Source organism: Lipophrys pholis (assembly GCF_963383615.2).
Source record: "Lipophrys pholis genome assembly, chromosome: 20".
Classification (NCBI taxonomy): Eukaryota; Metazoa; Chordata; class Actinopteri; order Blenniiformes; family Blenniidae; genus Lipophrys; species Lipophrys pholis.
This window is the reverse complement of record NC_137648.1, coordinates 15198677-15213679: the sequence shown is the minus strand read 5'-3', so window position 1 is coordinate 15213679 and position 15003 is coordinate 15198677. Positions and strand designations below refer to the sequence as shown.

At 41.5% G+C, this 15003-nt stretch overlaps 1 protein-coding gene across 6 annotated transcripts in view; it reads right to left on the bottom strand.

The window, feature by feature from the left end:
- Nucleotides 1-15003, bottom strand: part of abi1a (abl-interactor 1a) — a 48975-nt gene that overhangs the window by 7148 nt on the left and 26824 nt on the right. For all 6 annotated transcript variants that reach the window (XM_080489004.1, XM_080489000.1, XM_080488999.1 and 3 more), the window contains exons 3-6: nucleotides 12788-12964; nucleotides 6752-6855; nucleotides 5955-6107; nucleotides 914-1014 (exon numbers count right to left, since the gene is read on the bottom strand). In XM_080489004.1, the coding sequence (XP_080345130.1) occupies nucleotides 914-1014; nucleotides 5955-6107; nucleotides 6752-6855; nucleotides 12788-12964 (535 nt within the window). The remainder of the gene's footprint in view (nucleotides 1-913; nucleotides 1015-5954; nucleotides 6108-6751; nucleotides 6856-12787; nucleotides 12965-15003) is intronic.

Genomic DNA, 15003 nt, shown 5'->3' with positions numbered 1-15003 from the left:
TGTGATGCAGCACTGTGCAGCGTTACGAGCCTTATTGCTCCCCTGTAATGCAGCAGGCCTAACGCAGCTTGGCCTATTTACACAGTAGGATAGAGAATCAGCTGTGCTTAGAACACAATGGGCCTCCATAATCCCTGTCTGGTAAACATAGGCTTTGCGTAGCGTAGTCCCACGAGCTGCAAACGGCACATCATGCAGTATTGACACCTTCTCAAATGATGCTTTTCATAGATTTGTGCTTTAAATACTTTATAAACAAACTTGATTCCTCAAGTGTCGTGCAACAGATTTATAATTCAATTAAAAACTAAAAATCTTTTCAATTCATTAGATTATAATGTAAAATCAGACAGAGGCATACCAATACAAGGAGTAGTAGTAGTAGATAGTAGCTACAGCATCTACGTTAAGTGTTTTACATTTGTCCCATCTGGCTAATTCACACAGTTATTACTGCTTCACCAGCAGACAAGACAAAACACATTAAATAAAAGTAAAAGTCTCTTTTGGCCTTGCATTTAATTTTATCTGCATTACATCATTAATTCCTAAGATTTTCAGTAAAACATGAAGCAGTAACATTCCCAATTCTGTGTGGTATATTCCTCATATTGTTTTTCCTGTTAACACAATGCAGCGTATTTTTCCACTAGTGTGGCTTTCTCATGATATTTTGCAGTGGAAACAGTACATTTACCCTCATGCACAGTCGTTTTTTATTTGCCGTGATAACAATGTATGAGACATCAAAGTGGGTAAGGAGCTCTGTAAACTGGGTGGGGTTCCGTTCGACTTCAGGCTTTATAAGAAACCTGAACCCTGTAGGGAACACATCAGTGCAAAACAAAGAACAGGCAACTCGGCAGGTGGTCAGGGCTTCAAAAAAAAAAAAAAAGGACAATGTAAAGCTCACCTGGTCCCGAGTTGGGGATGGAGGGCGTAGGCACGGCGATGGGAATGCCAATCCCGCTGCTGCCGCTGTTCTCCCGGCTGCTGCTGCCCCCGCTGCTGCCACTGAGAAAAGGAGAGAGAAAGAGGACATCTTTTTAAATTCAGGGCAACCTGCTCCGGCTGCACAGCAGGCAAATGCTGCAGATGTGCTGCTGCTTTTGGCTCATGGCCTATTTGGAAACATCGAGCCGCAAACTCCACGTTTCCATTGTCCCATGAGGTAATAGTCCACGTACTCGTGTTGATTGATTCAGCGTGTTGACTTTTTAACACTGAGCTGCAGCGTGACACACCCAAGTGAGCAAGACATGAGTCACTCTAATGAAAGAGGAGCTCAGCACAAACCTAATACTGGATGAAAAGAGCGGACACTAGCACAAACTACCCAAAAATATCTCATTCACATTCTTTCGTTTCTCCCCAAACACTACTTCACAGTGATTATCTCACACTGGTTTTCTTCAAAGTCCCTCCTTTTAGTCTCAGATGAATAGACTAAATAGACAAAAAATCTTTTTTAATGGCTTTTTTTGTGCATGATGGGTTTCACAGAGAGACTCTTTCACAGAGCCTGAACCCCACTGCAACGTCCACTAAAATCTCACACTATGCATGCATGTGGTTCTTATATAAAGTCTGTAATTCTCACTTATACTCAACCTTATGTTATCATTTTGATTTCTCTCTATTACTCTTAAATAACTTCCGCTCTGAAAAAATGAACTCGACTGATTGTTTTTTTTTTTTTAATTATTATTATTATTTCTTCTCAAATTTAAAAGGAAAAAAATCTCACTGGGAAAAGACCCTGACCTCTAGGCTTTCGTTACCATTTGAAAACCACTCTTTAATGACATGAACAGGTTTGTTCCTCCATCATAGAAACTAGATTGAAGCCACGACCGACCAATACGCCCCAAGTGAAATATAAGTGCTGTCTAATTTGTTACTTGATAATATTCTGTTTGCATAAGTCCTGTGTAGTGTCATAACATCTCATCACATTAAAAGCTTGTGGAAAGACTGCAGTCAAGTTGTGAATAAAGGTGAAAAATAGGCAAACGGGTGAAAATATGACTAGTCACAGGAATTAAAAACGTTAGCACCTCAAAAGAGCATTTTTTCCCACCTCAATGTAATTAAAAAAAAAAAATTTTTCATTCACAAAAACAACCATTCTTAATATTAATTAACAATACAACAGTTATACTCTTGTTTTCCATTCATTCATTTACTGTGTTCATGATGGTGGTGTGTCTCTTTGGATCGTAAAGATGCTCCATTTTCCCGTCTAACCATGAGTCAGTATTTCCATTACATGGATTTCTCTTCTTTAGTCTGTGCTACTTCCTGGTTTTGGCTTTTCTTACTGGCTGAAAATAACATTTTGAAAAGTAGTATTTCATCGACAGCTCCGAAATCAATTCATACATTAATCATCTCCTAAAACAATGGCATATTTGGATATCTCCTTCAGTCTCTGATTTGACTTCAGGAAGTATGCCAACAGATCATGACGTAATATATAATATAAACATAAAAATCTAATCACTAATCCAGTACAAACAACACTGATATATTAATGGCGAAAACCTTTTAACACTAATTAAGCAATGCCAATGCCATGATATATTATACTGTGTATCTTTATGCTATAAGTTGTATGGAAGCATCTCACTAAACAAACACATAATTGACAGCAGTTTTTCTTGTTAAAGTATCGCATTAGTCTTATTGGCAGTATTAGATTTGTTCTCGCAGCTCAGCCGGACTCAGAGGATATAGGACATGTGAAGCAGCGTGCATGTCAGCTCTGCAGTGGCCTGTGTGTGTGACCTTAGGGCTTGTCGATCAATGGCCTGGCCAACTGCCCCCCCCTCCCGCTACCCCCCGCCCTCATGCTTTCCCTCTCGTGGCCTTGATCCTCATTTCTGCTCCAGCTCCTCCACCTCTCCCTTTTTCGGCCCCTTTCATCCTCCCTACATCTCACCCCTAACCGCCCCTCGACCTCTTTCTCTCATCTCTTCAGCGCCTGTAAAGTGATTCCCCAGCCATCTCCCCGACCCACCACCAGCTCCCCCCACCCCTCCATCACACTGAAGCCCTGCCTGCTCACTCTCCTTTCCCCACCTCCCCCACGTGGCTTTATCCCCTTTCCCCATCACCCCCCCCACCCCTCTCCTCCTCCCTGATCCCTGTCAGTGAAGCCTCAGGGCTCTCCAGGCACAATCAGCGGGGGTTACCCCTCTGAAGGATGGCGGTGGCGGCAGCGGGGATAACGGCTAAACAACATCAAGTCAGCCCTCTTTTGAAGTGAGCGTCGCACTTCACCTCCTCCCTCTGCATCATTTGGATTTATCCATTCTAATCCCTATATAACTTACCCATTCCTTCACTAACCCATTTATCTCTTCCCCGGCTTTTGCTGTCTCCGTCCTACCCTCCTTTGTTTCAAAACACTTTGAAATAAAAGCACTCGGTTCGTCTGTGCCACCTCCTCTCCTGCCTCCTTCGCTCTTGCTCTACATAACATATGTGACTGTTTATAAATCAGCCGCCTGGTGACACACAGCTCGGCTTCAAAAAGTTCCAGTACAGTTGTTCCAAGATGACAGAAATCCCTGGAGTAAACAAACAAACAAACAACAACAAAAAAAGCAGTGTCTGTATAAATGAAGAAATGTCTGAACTAGTGTGTACGATACAAGTGTGCGGAAGCTTTGTGGGTTCACATGAGGAAATATAGACTTGTTAAAGTGACCCTGAGCATTATCGAATGTAAAAGCTCCCTATTAGCAAAGACTGGGGATTGTTATCAAGGATTTAGAATAAAAAAAAGATGAGTGTTACACTGAGGAGAAACATATTTTCATCTCTGATTCATCTTAAATGTATTCAAAAATAAAATTAACTGCATAAACTACATGTTCATAAAATTGTAGGAACATAATGTCATAATGACGTCAAACACAGCTGGTAAATGTTAAATAGGAATACAAACATGACATTACAAAATAAAGTGAAGTTAAAATGTTGAAGAAAAACATCCATTACCAGACTTTTCTGATTAATCTTTTTAGCTGTGGCGAATTCATTTAGATAATTATGGGGTAGTATTATATATGTATTTATTTCTGGAGCTCAGTTTTTCTTTTTCTGAATTATGTAGGGATAATTTGTACCCATCTAAAACAGTTGTCAGTTATTGTCATACTTACAGTCAAAATTGTATAAATGATGAAATCAGATGCATTTTGATGGATCCCGCAACTACAAATCCACAAGCCTATTTACATCCTGTTGAGTTGAGTTAAAGCATAACCTCACGTTGGCTGTGTCGAATCTCATTTTGCCAGCAGGAATACACAGTGAGTTAAAGTTAGCGTGAGCTTTCTTTCCCACAGAAACAAAGCTGTATAATATGAGGTTGCGTGCAGCAGGAGCACACAGCCGCCCATATCGAATTTGGGCCAGAGTTGAGGATGACAGAGATGAATGAGCTGAATAAGCAGTCAACTTCGAGCCAGCGCAATCAAATAGTGAGGCCACAGCAATATTAGCTGAGGTGGAAAGAGCCCGAGTCTGAGGACAGCGTCAGTTCGTTAAAGGGCCATAGGAGCAGCCTCAACTCGTACGTCAGTGACCGTGATGCCAGATGCTACGCGCTGTGGTTTGGCTGTACTATTTCTAACCAGAGGAGAGCCAGAAGTTGAATTATAAGTAAACCAGCACTGTGTGAGCAAACAATGCAAACATGAGCAGGAAAGCAAAGTCTGGCCAGAGGAGGGGGGGAAAAAAAAAAAAAGATGAAGAATGTATGCAATATTTATGAGCATCACAGTCAGCATAACAGGCTTTTTAGGTAATGAGACGACTTCACCCCCTCGTAACTCAAATTTGATGAAAGCGTGCCCCGCTTCCCGCGTGCACATTTCTGGGGAAATACATGAGAGCTGTCTTCAAGAGTTTTCTCACTGCAGTTAACTTTTTTTTTTTTTTTGAAACAGCACTTTAGACCTGAGGCTTTTACAGATATTAATATGAGAGTGATTCAGGCTGCGGTGAGAAGCGCTCCAAGTCTTGTCAGACAAATGTTGGATTTAAAGCTGGAGGAGGAGAGGAGTGAAAGAGCTGCAAGCTGGGAGCTAAATGACGAGATTAGGAGTTTTTGACCAGGAGGGCACCAGGGTTTTTCTGAAAGATGCTTCATACACATTAGTCACCCCCTCACTGCATATTTAGAGTGAAGCTTGGAGCAAACAGAGGGAGACAATGTATTAGGTGCTCGTTGCTCTCTTCATGTCTCCTCAACATCAGCTCAAGCAAACGGTTCGAAGCATGTTAAAAAGAACTTTTACTATCTCGTCATGCGGCAGTAACAAGTAACAATTATCCCAATCATATAACTAATGACTGGTACCACCGAGTCCTCAACATCATACAGTATTCTGGTGAAGAGAGAGAAGAATTAGATGCATTAACATCTATATTTCTATCTTGTCTTCCTTTGTGTAGTTTGCATGTTTTCTGACAGTTTTCAAGGTGTGTACAAAAACCTACGTGTGGCATACGTTAAATGAAGTGTTTCCATTTCCACATTTTTTAGGACCAAAATTGTGTATTATTTCTATCTTTTAGTTCCCACTTGTGCAGTGAGCGTTCGGTCCTCCACATGCTGCTCTCACTTTATGAATGTTTTGGGATCATCTTCTTATTGTCCCTGCATGTTTTTTTTTTTTTGTTTAGAGACTATTAAACAGTTCCTTCATTCAGTTAATAGTGATGTTGCAGTGACCCGAATATGCATGAAAACAAAAAAAAAAAAACATCAATCCATCCTCCACCCGAATGTGCATCTACACATAACTATGGTGTATACTAATACTGAGCTGTTCAGGTCTTGAACTTAGAGCCATTGTATTGTTAAAAATTACTCAAAGTTACGCAATAAACATCTATTAGATAAAGTGACTTTAGACGATCCTCTCTCTCTGATCATGTACCTGTGCGTGCGTTGTCTCTGGTTGAGCGACGCCGTGCGTCCGGGGCTGTGCTGCTGGCCGTGCTGGCTGCCTATTCGAGCAGGGCTGGTCATGTAGTCATTGGGTACAGTGGGCGGCTTCACCGGCTCCAGGGTCTTGTAGGACGTGTTGCGTCTGCAGCGGAACACGGAAACGGCAACGACTCAATTTGGAAAGTCGTCACAATGGAGTGCAAATCCCCCAAACTGCGGCAGAGAGTTCACTGGAGCATTGCAAATCCTCTCACTTTACCCAGCAGGATGCAGACTGCAGGCGAGAACATCACAGTTTATCCTTTGAATTAACATCTGATTAGTGCGTGGGTCTGCTGCTGTGCATCAGTCGATGACGGCCGTCATTAAATGACACTGAAGTTCACAGACTTGTTTTTTTCCACACTTATATCAAGTTATATAAAACCTAATATTTAAACCTCACTCCATAGCGTACTTTCACCATAAAGAGGCTGGCTGCTTCTGTAAGAAATCTACTTCTAAATTGTTAAATGTTTGGATGGTAATAAAAAGTTTCTAGCATCTTAAGCAGCTCCATCATAAATTGTTTCCAGTAGAAATTATCTGAAGCATGTGATTCGAGTGAATTTGTGCTGCAGCACCGCGGCATATGAAGAAGCATAGCGGTTCCACTTTAAATGAAAAACAAACATGAATCCATACGCTATGCACCAAACCTGCATGCTCAATGCTTGTTTGTTCATTTAACATTTGATAATAAGAGGATTAGTCGTTCTTTCATGGTGACTAAAACAAAAATCTTACCCAAGCGTGCCACGCCCCGACATCGGCGGGCTGGGCGGCTTCTGCGTCGGTGGATTGGTCCTCGATAGAGTTCCTGCTCGGACTGCCTGATTGTTTCCATGTTGCTGTGGTCAAAGGAAATTTAAAAAGAAAAAAGTGCTGTTACTTCAGGCAAAGCGGGTGATTAGTCCTGGTGAAACAACTAAAATCAAATGTTACAGGCTGCCCAGATGAAAAGTATTCAGCTGCACGGATGAGCTTTTCTCAGGTGTGACTATTTGAGGAGTTACGGAATTTCCGCGCTGCCTCGTGTCAAACTCGGTCCACAGAGTGTCTGAACGCTATCGCAAGTTTGAAACCTCTGGATTTTCAATCAGGCTTCCTGGAAAACACTTGTGTCCCAACAGGCGCGTACATATAAAACAAAAATCAAACATTACAAGAGCCGTGCACAGCAGTAAAAACCTTTATTGCTGATATGTTATCTGGGAAGCCTGTAAATACGATCAATTGCAGCACAGTGCAAACGCTTTAGGCATGAGTGGCAAAGTGAGACTTCCATATTTAAGACTCTCTCAATTACTTCCAGAATCACCGATTCCTCTTTATATCCTAAGATAGTACTTGATGACATTAGCAGTTGGGATTATTATACTCCGCTGCAGAGCTACTAAGTCACCAGTCACACTGTTTTCTTGCTGGTATGACATGATGCAATAGCAACATTTCTTTCAGGCGTGCCTAAAACCTTTGCACATGCAAGATTATAAAACATTTAGAGACTATTAACTACACAACATGGAAAGTGAGTGACAACATGAAGACACAGCTGGTACACAGGCAGGGATGGGGAGGTTTTTCTCTACAGGAGGGACAACAGTATCGTTAAATGGGAAATAACAGAGATGACAGTAACAATAATCACATGTAGGAGTTTTCACTGCGTACAGGGGTGTGGAAGAAATCTATCAAATACATATTGGAACGAAATGGGTCATGTGACTACCCTGACTTACCTTGGCTTTTAGCCACTTAGTGTGGGCGAAGGAGAAAAAAAGAAGACAAGGGAGAGAGAGAGAGAGAGAGAAACGTCAAAACGACCACATCCAAACGGATCAGCAGGAGTCAAAGTACGAGCGAGTCGGAGAGAGAATGATCCCTCGCTGTATTTACACTGAGTAAATATTTAGCAAGACCTGGGTCAGTCAGGAGTTACCAGAGCACGCTACCAGAAACAGCCACACCCAGGACCAGGGAGAGACTGAGCGGGGAATGTTTGGGATCTCGCGGCAGAGCCGGCGAGCTGAGAGTAAAGCCGGTTTGATCTGATCAGGGGGTGTGAAACTGAAGGATGCAACAGGGACAAGATTCAACACTCAGACAATAAAGGCAGATTATGACCCTACGCCCCCGATATGTCCTGGCTGAAGTCGGGGAGAATACAGAGCCGGGGTAGCGGCAGGTTTGATCTGCAGTTTGACAACTACCGAGTCAAGTGGCTCATCTATAATGCAGCTTCCCCAGCGGCCTCTGCAGAAAGCATTGCTGCATCACAAGACCACGAGAGAAAGGAAGCGAGGGAGAGAGCATGAAGCCAAAAGCAAATTCATGGCACAGGTCAGTGTGAAGCCACCGTTGCCACTTTAAATAATAAAAAAAAAAAAAAAACACCTTGAGTGCAGCTGTGACTGATAAATTTCCCGTTCACATTTCACCCGCTCCACGGGTTATCACCGCCAGATTCCATTTGCACATCTAGGTCATGCAAGAAATGCCAAAGCCTACGACTTCCTCGTGCCTTATCACTTTAGGAAAATGCTGTATGTTCTGCTGCGCAAACCAGACTGCCGGGTGTGGAAATGCTTTAGTAACATCAAAGTCGAAATTCAGACAGGTTCAGATTAAGGTTATTGAGTTCCAACAAAGATTTTGCATGAACATTTTTTTTTTTATCTACAGCAGAGCAGTGTTCCCTCTACGTCAAAATCCTTTCTGACGACTCAGTTTTCACGAAAGCTGCTTCAAGTGGTTGTCAGTGCAGCGAAACCTTTATTACTGGTGGTGATTCAGTTTAAAACGGATCCTGCGTGGTCCGTTGTGAAGTTAAAAAATCCCAAAACGCTGTAAATTTAAGTCAATCCCCTCATTATTGACATTTCAATGATATACAGAGTTTTCATACTAATAACATTTAGTGTCAACTTTTTTCCATCACTCCTTTAGGCAAAACTATAAAAAAAAGAAAATAGTTTATATTGTCACTTATTTTATAAATACAGCTGTGTTCAAGAATGAACTTCTGGGATCAATGAAGCATTTCCATTCCATTCTGCTGTGTTTTAAAATAAACAATACCTATTCTCATCAATGAATTTTCAGGTATTTTCTGGGTAAATTTATGAGAAATCCAAATTAGATGGAAAAATAGCAAAGTAAACCAGATTGAGGCATTTTCTCTTTTCTCGACAAGATCCAGAAAACTAGGTATTACTTCAGCTTTTGTGAATTAGTTTGTCCACCACTGTTTGGCTTCTCTGCCACATTAATCAAACAAGAAAGCAGAGGTGGTCTATCGACTTAATGCCGAGTACTGCAGAGTAGTGATACTACTGAACACTCCTTTTAATGGATAAAAAGGTCAGATGTGAGATGAGGCCATTTTAATCTTTAAAAGTCTTAATTAGTTATAAAAAAAATCTCCATATATTTTTTTTAAATATGGCTTTACCACAGTAACTAAAACAAAGAGTTACTAGGAAAAGTAACTTGTGTTGGGGGTTTTAGAAGTGTGCATGTAGTTGTGTTGCCGGGACAAGTTGAGCGGTCTGATCACTGATTTGCTCATTAAGTTCAGCTGAAGTTACAGTTAGTTGGAAGTGGACAAACCTCATTTTGATTTGTTTGAATGAATCGGTCCTTGAGAGTTTGGTTCCCTCAAGTCCGCAGGATTACGTTTCTCAGCAGCCACGCAGAACTCACAAAACCGGTTCATGAATCGAACAAATTAATGAACAAGCCGCAGCGCCAATGAAATTGGCGAGATAAACGATCAGCATGTAGACCACAGGAGGCAGCTCTATTTAAGGTCTTCAACACTAAAGCCGACAACCAGCTCAGGGAGAAAGACAGAGAGAGACAGCAGCTCTGAAACTATTTTCAATAAAGTAACAATTAACAAGCTCACAGAAGAATTCATCAGCTGTCTCCGCAACAGTAATTTCATTACAGTAATCGGCTAAAATCATGTCACAAGATTCATTTATGACATTTACAAAAGTCTGTGTAACATCTTACCATTGCATTGGGTTTGGAAAAAAATGTCTTTATGCCTTAATGAAAGAAAAGAAACATTTCCAGTGAGAAGACATTAGAAATCTGGAAGGCGTTAACTTTCGGTGTTTTGACAACGGATCATGTGTGTATTTAACAGATAGAAACAGTTTGACCACTTCCTGTCCAGGTTTCAGTCATTATTCAAATCTCAATGGGCCTCCTCTAATTACACATTAATTATTTTTATTTTGCTTTTGTCGATGCAAGCTAAAAAAAAATTGGATTCTTTAATAATCTCTTGTACTAGCAGACATGGACAAGCGCTCTTGAAGGCTGAAATATCACCTGAAACACCTGAAATCTTCTTGCCTGGATCCCTGAAAGCGCCTCTGACGAGATTAAGCATCAGCTGACTAGAAGAATAAATCCCATCTTTCGCATTAACGCCTAAAAGCATCACGTCATTGTCAGAAGGCCCTGAGATGTGGGAACATCCTGATCTGTCAGTTGTGAGCTTCTATTTATCACTAATACAACGGCACTGATTCCAGATAAGAATCCAATTCCAGACTCTCATCTTTTCTTTGTCCTCAGCTACTTATTCCCGCAAATGACACACACTTCTATTCAATAATGTATGGAAGCACTACATGATGTTTTTTTCAGGTATTTACCGAGACGAACATGGTAGGATCATGAAGTGCACGGATGTAGTGGGCTTCACGGTAAACTACAACCAGTCAACATAATTTAAAGTCCCATTTAAGTATCGATCCTGGTCAGTAAGTAAAACCGTGGCTGTAGACCCTCCATACAAGCCCAGCATCTGACAGCAGCCATCACAGCATCCTATATATATTAATATGGAGTATTGATGTTGATTATTGATCGGCTCTTTGGTCTGTGACATGCACAGATGATCGAAAGTGAGTGATGTAGTGCCGCTGCGGGAAAGCAAGTGTGTTTGTGTGTGTTTTCCCCCCTTTGTCTTCTCTCAAACTAAATGCAGCATTCATAAAAGAAAATCCACAGAGATTAGGCACAGTGTAATACGTGATGTTCTTAAAATAGACCCATCAAACAGTCTTAAATCAGCCGTGAAGCGCGATGGTTTCAGTAATTTGAATTTTCTGTGTGTGTGTGTGTGTGTGTGTGTGTGTGTGTGTGTGTGTGTGTGTGTGTGTGTGTGTGTGTGTGTGTGTGTGTGTGTGTGTGTGTGTGTGTGTGTGTGTGTGTGTGTGTGTGTGTGTGTGTGTGTGTGTGTGTGTGTGTGTGTGTGTGTGTGTGCAATGATGGAGCACTCTCTTACACCATTGCACAACTCTCCTATTGAGTTTTACACTGAAAGCTTCATGGTGGATAAAAAAAAAAAGGCATCAGTGCAGTTCTTCGTACCAGCTGACTACAGCTTTCCGTCACATTCATGGGCCAGCTGTGGCTCAAGTCATTTTTAGCCCAAAACCTATAAAAAGCAACAGTTACAATTCAATTTCTACAGGGTGAAATTCAGTTTGTAAATAAGCTGTGAAGAGGTGTATACGATTTGATACAATAAACCTCAAAAGAATATTGAAAAAATACATCTCAAAATGAAATAGAACATCATGACACCGAACGTTTGGTTTGAAATAGCATGCGAAAAGAGTGGCTTTATTGTATTATTAGAAATTTATATAAAACTAACTATGGTTCCAGAATTGAGCTAAAATAAAGACCAAAAGCAGTTATTGTCACTGTAGTGTTTATGTACATGTGATTCAATTCATTCATATTTTTTCACCCAGAAAGTCATTGAATTTGAGTTCTTATGCTAAGCTAACAGCCTCCTGCCTCGAGCTTCCAATTAGCAATGAGTGTTGATCTGCTTTCATCAGGAACAGTGAAAAAAAATGTGAAACATAATATTCTTAATAATTGGTTACGACTCGGTCCCTGTGGTGGGAATCACACATCCCATTAAACATGGCGGAGAGGATCAAGGTAATTCCCTCCAGAGTGAATAGAAAGTGGCACAATGGCTTTTCTTCCTGTCCTATCAATGCCTGTAACACTACGGCGTGGTAATGGTGGGCCTCTAATCCAATCTGTGTGACAGCTGCGATTGATTGGCTGATTGATGGGCTCGAGCTCAAGGATAGAAATCACAAAAAAATAAATAAAAATGCCTGTGGCGGTCAGGAAATGACGCCACTGCCGGGGTAACTCGGTGACCCGCTAAAAGCCGGCCCTGATGGCAGAGAGGCAGCCGGCTTCTGCTTTGTTTATCACATCAAAAAGCTTCTGTCCTACCTTTCAGGTTGCACTAATGGTAACATAATCTATAAATCTCATCTTGACAGCGTCGGATCGAGATTAAAAAAAAAAAAAAAAGAAAAAAAAAAAAGACAGAAACGTCTCACAAGCATGTTTCTCTTCACTACAGTCTAAGAATAGAGCTGTTTTCTGAAAGCTATATGATGTAATCACTTTTTCAGTTCATCACCACCCCCAGCCGGTTCCCACCAACCCACACTGAAACATATTCCTGTAGGGTCGGGGAGGGGAGAGGGGGGGGGGGGGGTTGAAGATGATAGCAACAGAGATGGAGGACGAGCGGAAAGCAAGTCCAAGTAGGAGAGAGTAAAGAAAGAAGAAGATGGGGGGAGGGGTGCAAGAGGAGCTCAGATATCAGATCTAGAACAAGGAAGTGGGAAAACAGCTGAGCGCAGAGGAGCATTGCTGAGAAGCAGATCTGAAGAAGGGAAATAGCTTAAGGAATAAAAATAAAATCCGGATCCTGCTCACCTTAACTCCGTGGCCAACATCGTCCAGTACATTGTAGTCGATGGGCTTCCTGATGTATCTCACCGGCCGCTCCATGTTAGCCGGCGCTATGATCTTATGAGTCCTCGCCGTGTTTTTGTTGGTGGTCAGGATCCCGATCTCTCGCCGGGCCACCTTCTCTTTATGGATGTCCACCGTCTGTCGGGGATGACAGGAGGGAGGACGGTAAGAAAAACACATAAGAGGACCCGGGGGGCCTTTGGGACGGGATATAGTTGTCATACAGCAGCTTAAGAAGGTTTTAATTAAATCACCAGGCTGTGCTTTTCATCACTGGGGACATAATGCTTTTACAACAACCCAGAGCATGCTAATAAAATCAATGGCGGTATGAACCAGGTCCCACACAGGATGATGACGACCAAAGCATAAAAGAGTGAACGCTCGGGTCCAATTAATGAACGGTTAGTAGCTGTGACAGAATTCAGATAAATATGTAAGAAAACACAAGACTTTTCCATGTATGATACAGGTAAGGTGCAAGTTAAGTGTTTTCAAAGGCAAGGCATTAATAATTTAGACTGAAATCAAGCTGACAAATTTCTGTTTTCCGCGTCTCTCATTAACTTCTGTTGGCAATAAATTAATTATTTATGCTTCAGAAGCCAAAGACTGTTTTCTTACCGAGATTGTACCAACGCGTGAAAAACTATCCAGTCCTCTTCATGAGCACTACGAAGCCGCACTTGGAATTTCAGAAGATTATTAAATGTGGATTTTGCAAAGGAAAAAGTTTGAGAAGTAATGATCTTAAAAACTCCAGTACAGTTCTCGTGACTTCAGTCGTCACAGCTACCTTTATTATTGTGTTCTGAAAATGCTCTGTGGCTTATCAGCTGCACTTCATTGTTTTTATGTTCAGCATAGATGTTAACAACTAACATGCTACATTCCTTTAATTTATTTATACATATTGTCTTTGTACGTTTCAGGATTATTACATTTCTATTACTAATAAAATGACAAATAAGCAGGATTAAAATGGGAAAAATGACATGAACGAGTAAACTGTGAAAACGAGGGTCGATAGAAACTTCAATTTGAGAGATTTCAATCCAAAACAGGGACTTTTTATTGAAACCAATACAGACGTTATGGCCCATCAGTACAGGAGTGTTACTTTCTTCTTACTGCTCTTCAATGAAGTTTCTTTCTGCACCAAAAAAACGGACAAACACTTCCGACCAAGGAAGAAGACGGCAAAATATCTGGAACTCGACCTCGTGGCATGTTTCCACTGACCCAGCAAGTCGTTCGCTTCATGCTGTGAGCCTGCTGCAGAGTTCAGTTGAAGTAGATCATTTATTTTAAACACCAGTCAAACTAGTTTAATGACATCTACATTTCAAAATGATAGTACCATTAATCTCCAGTGTTACTCTCCTCACCGTGATGAGTTTTTCATTCATTACCAAGGAGGCGTTTCTCCTCATTTTGGAATGGTACGAATGATCTATAAAGTCCAACATTTTGTGAGCATGAGGACTTCATGTCCTGTGCCATGAGTCTTCCATAAAATGTGACCCAGTACGGCTTCAATCACGACAAATGACAGAACGGCCATACAGGGAAACCTCCCAATGAGCCCAGGAGCAGCTGCCCTTCCTCTGGGAGATGAAAGGCCGCAATGTCTGCGGCGGTCGCTCTCACAGAGGGGAAGGAGTCAGCGGTAACAAGAGATTCCTTTCATGCCGCCGAGATCGGGAGCCGGACTCTCAATTCTGTACTGTTTCAACTGAATGGCCGACTCAGCCTTCAAGTGTCACTCGCCCCAGAGTTGTGGGAAGTGAAAAACACTCTGTCATCTCAGTACAACATTGAATCTAAAATTAAACGGTCACATTTTAATGTGATAGAAGCGTGAGGGCTGGTGTATCTATGGGGACTGATGCCGAGCAGATTGTTGTCGGACACAAAAGGCTACAGGAAAGTGGATTGTTCCAAATTAAAAAAAAAGAAAAGAAAAAAAAAGGAGGAATCAATATTTCATAACAGGCAAAGTTGCTCATACATAATTGCTCCCAGAGAGACTTCCCTTACAAAGGGGAAACATCCGTTCTGTTCCAATACCCTGTACTGTCTGTTTGAATTAAGAGAGATGACGGAGTCGACTACAGTCATCTTTTTTAACCTGTGCTGGGCCTCCAGAACACGAGAGGCTCTTTAAATTAAAAAAC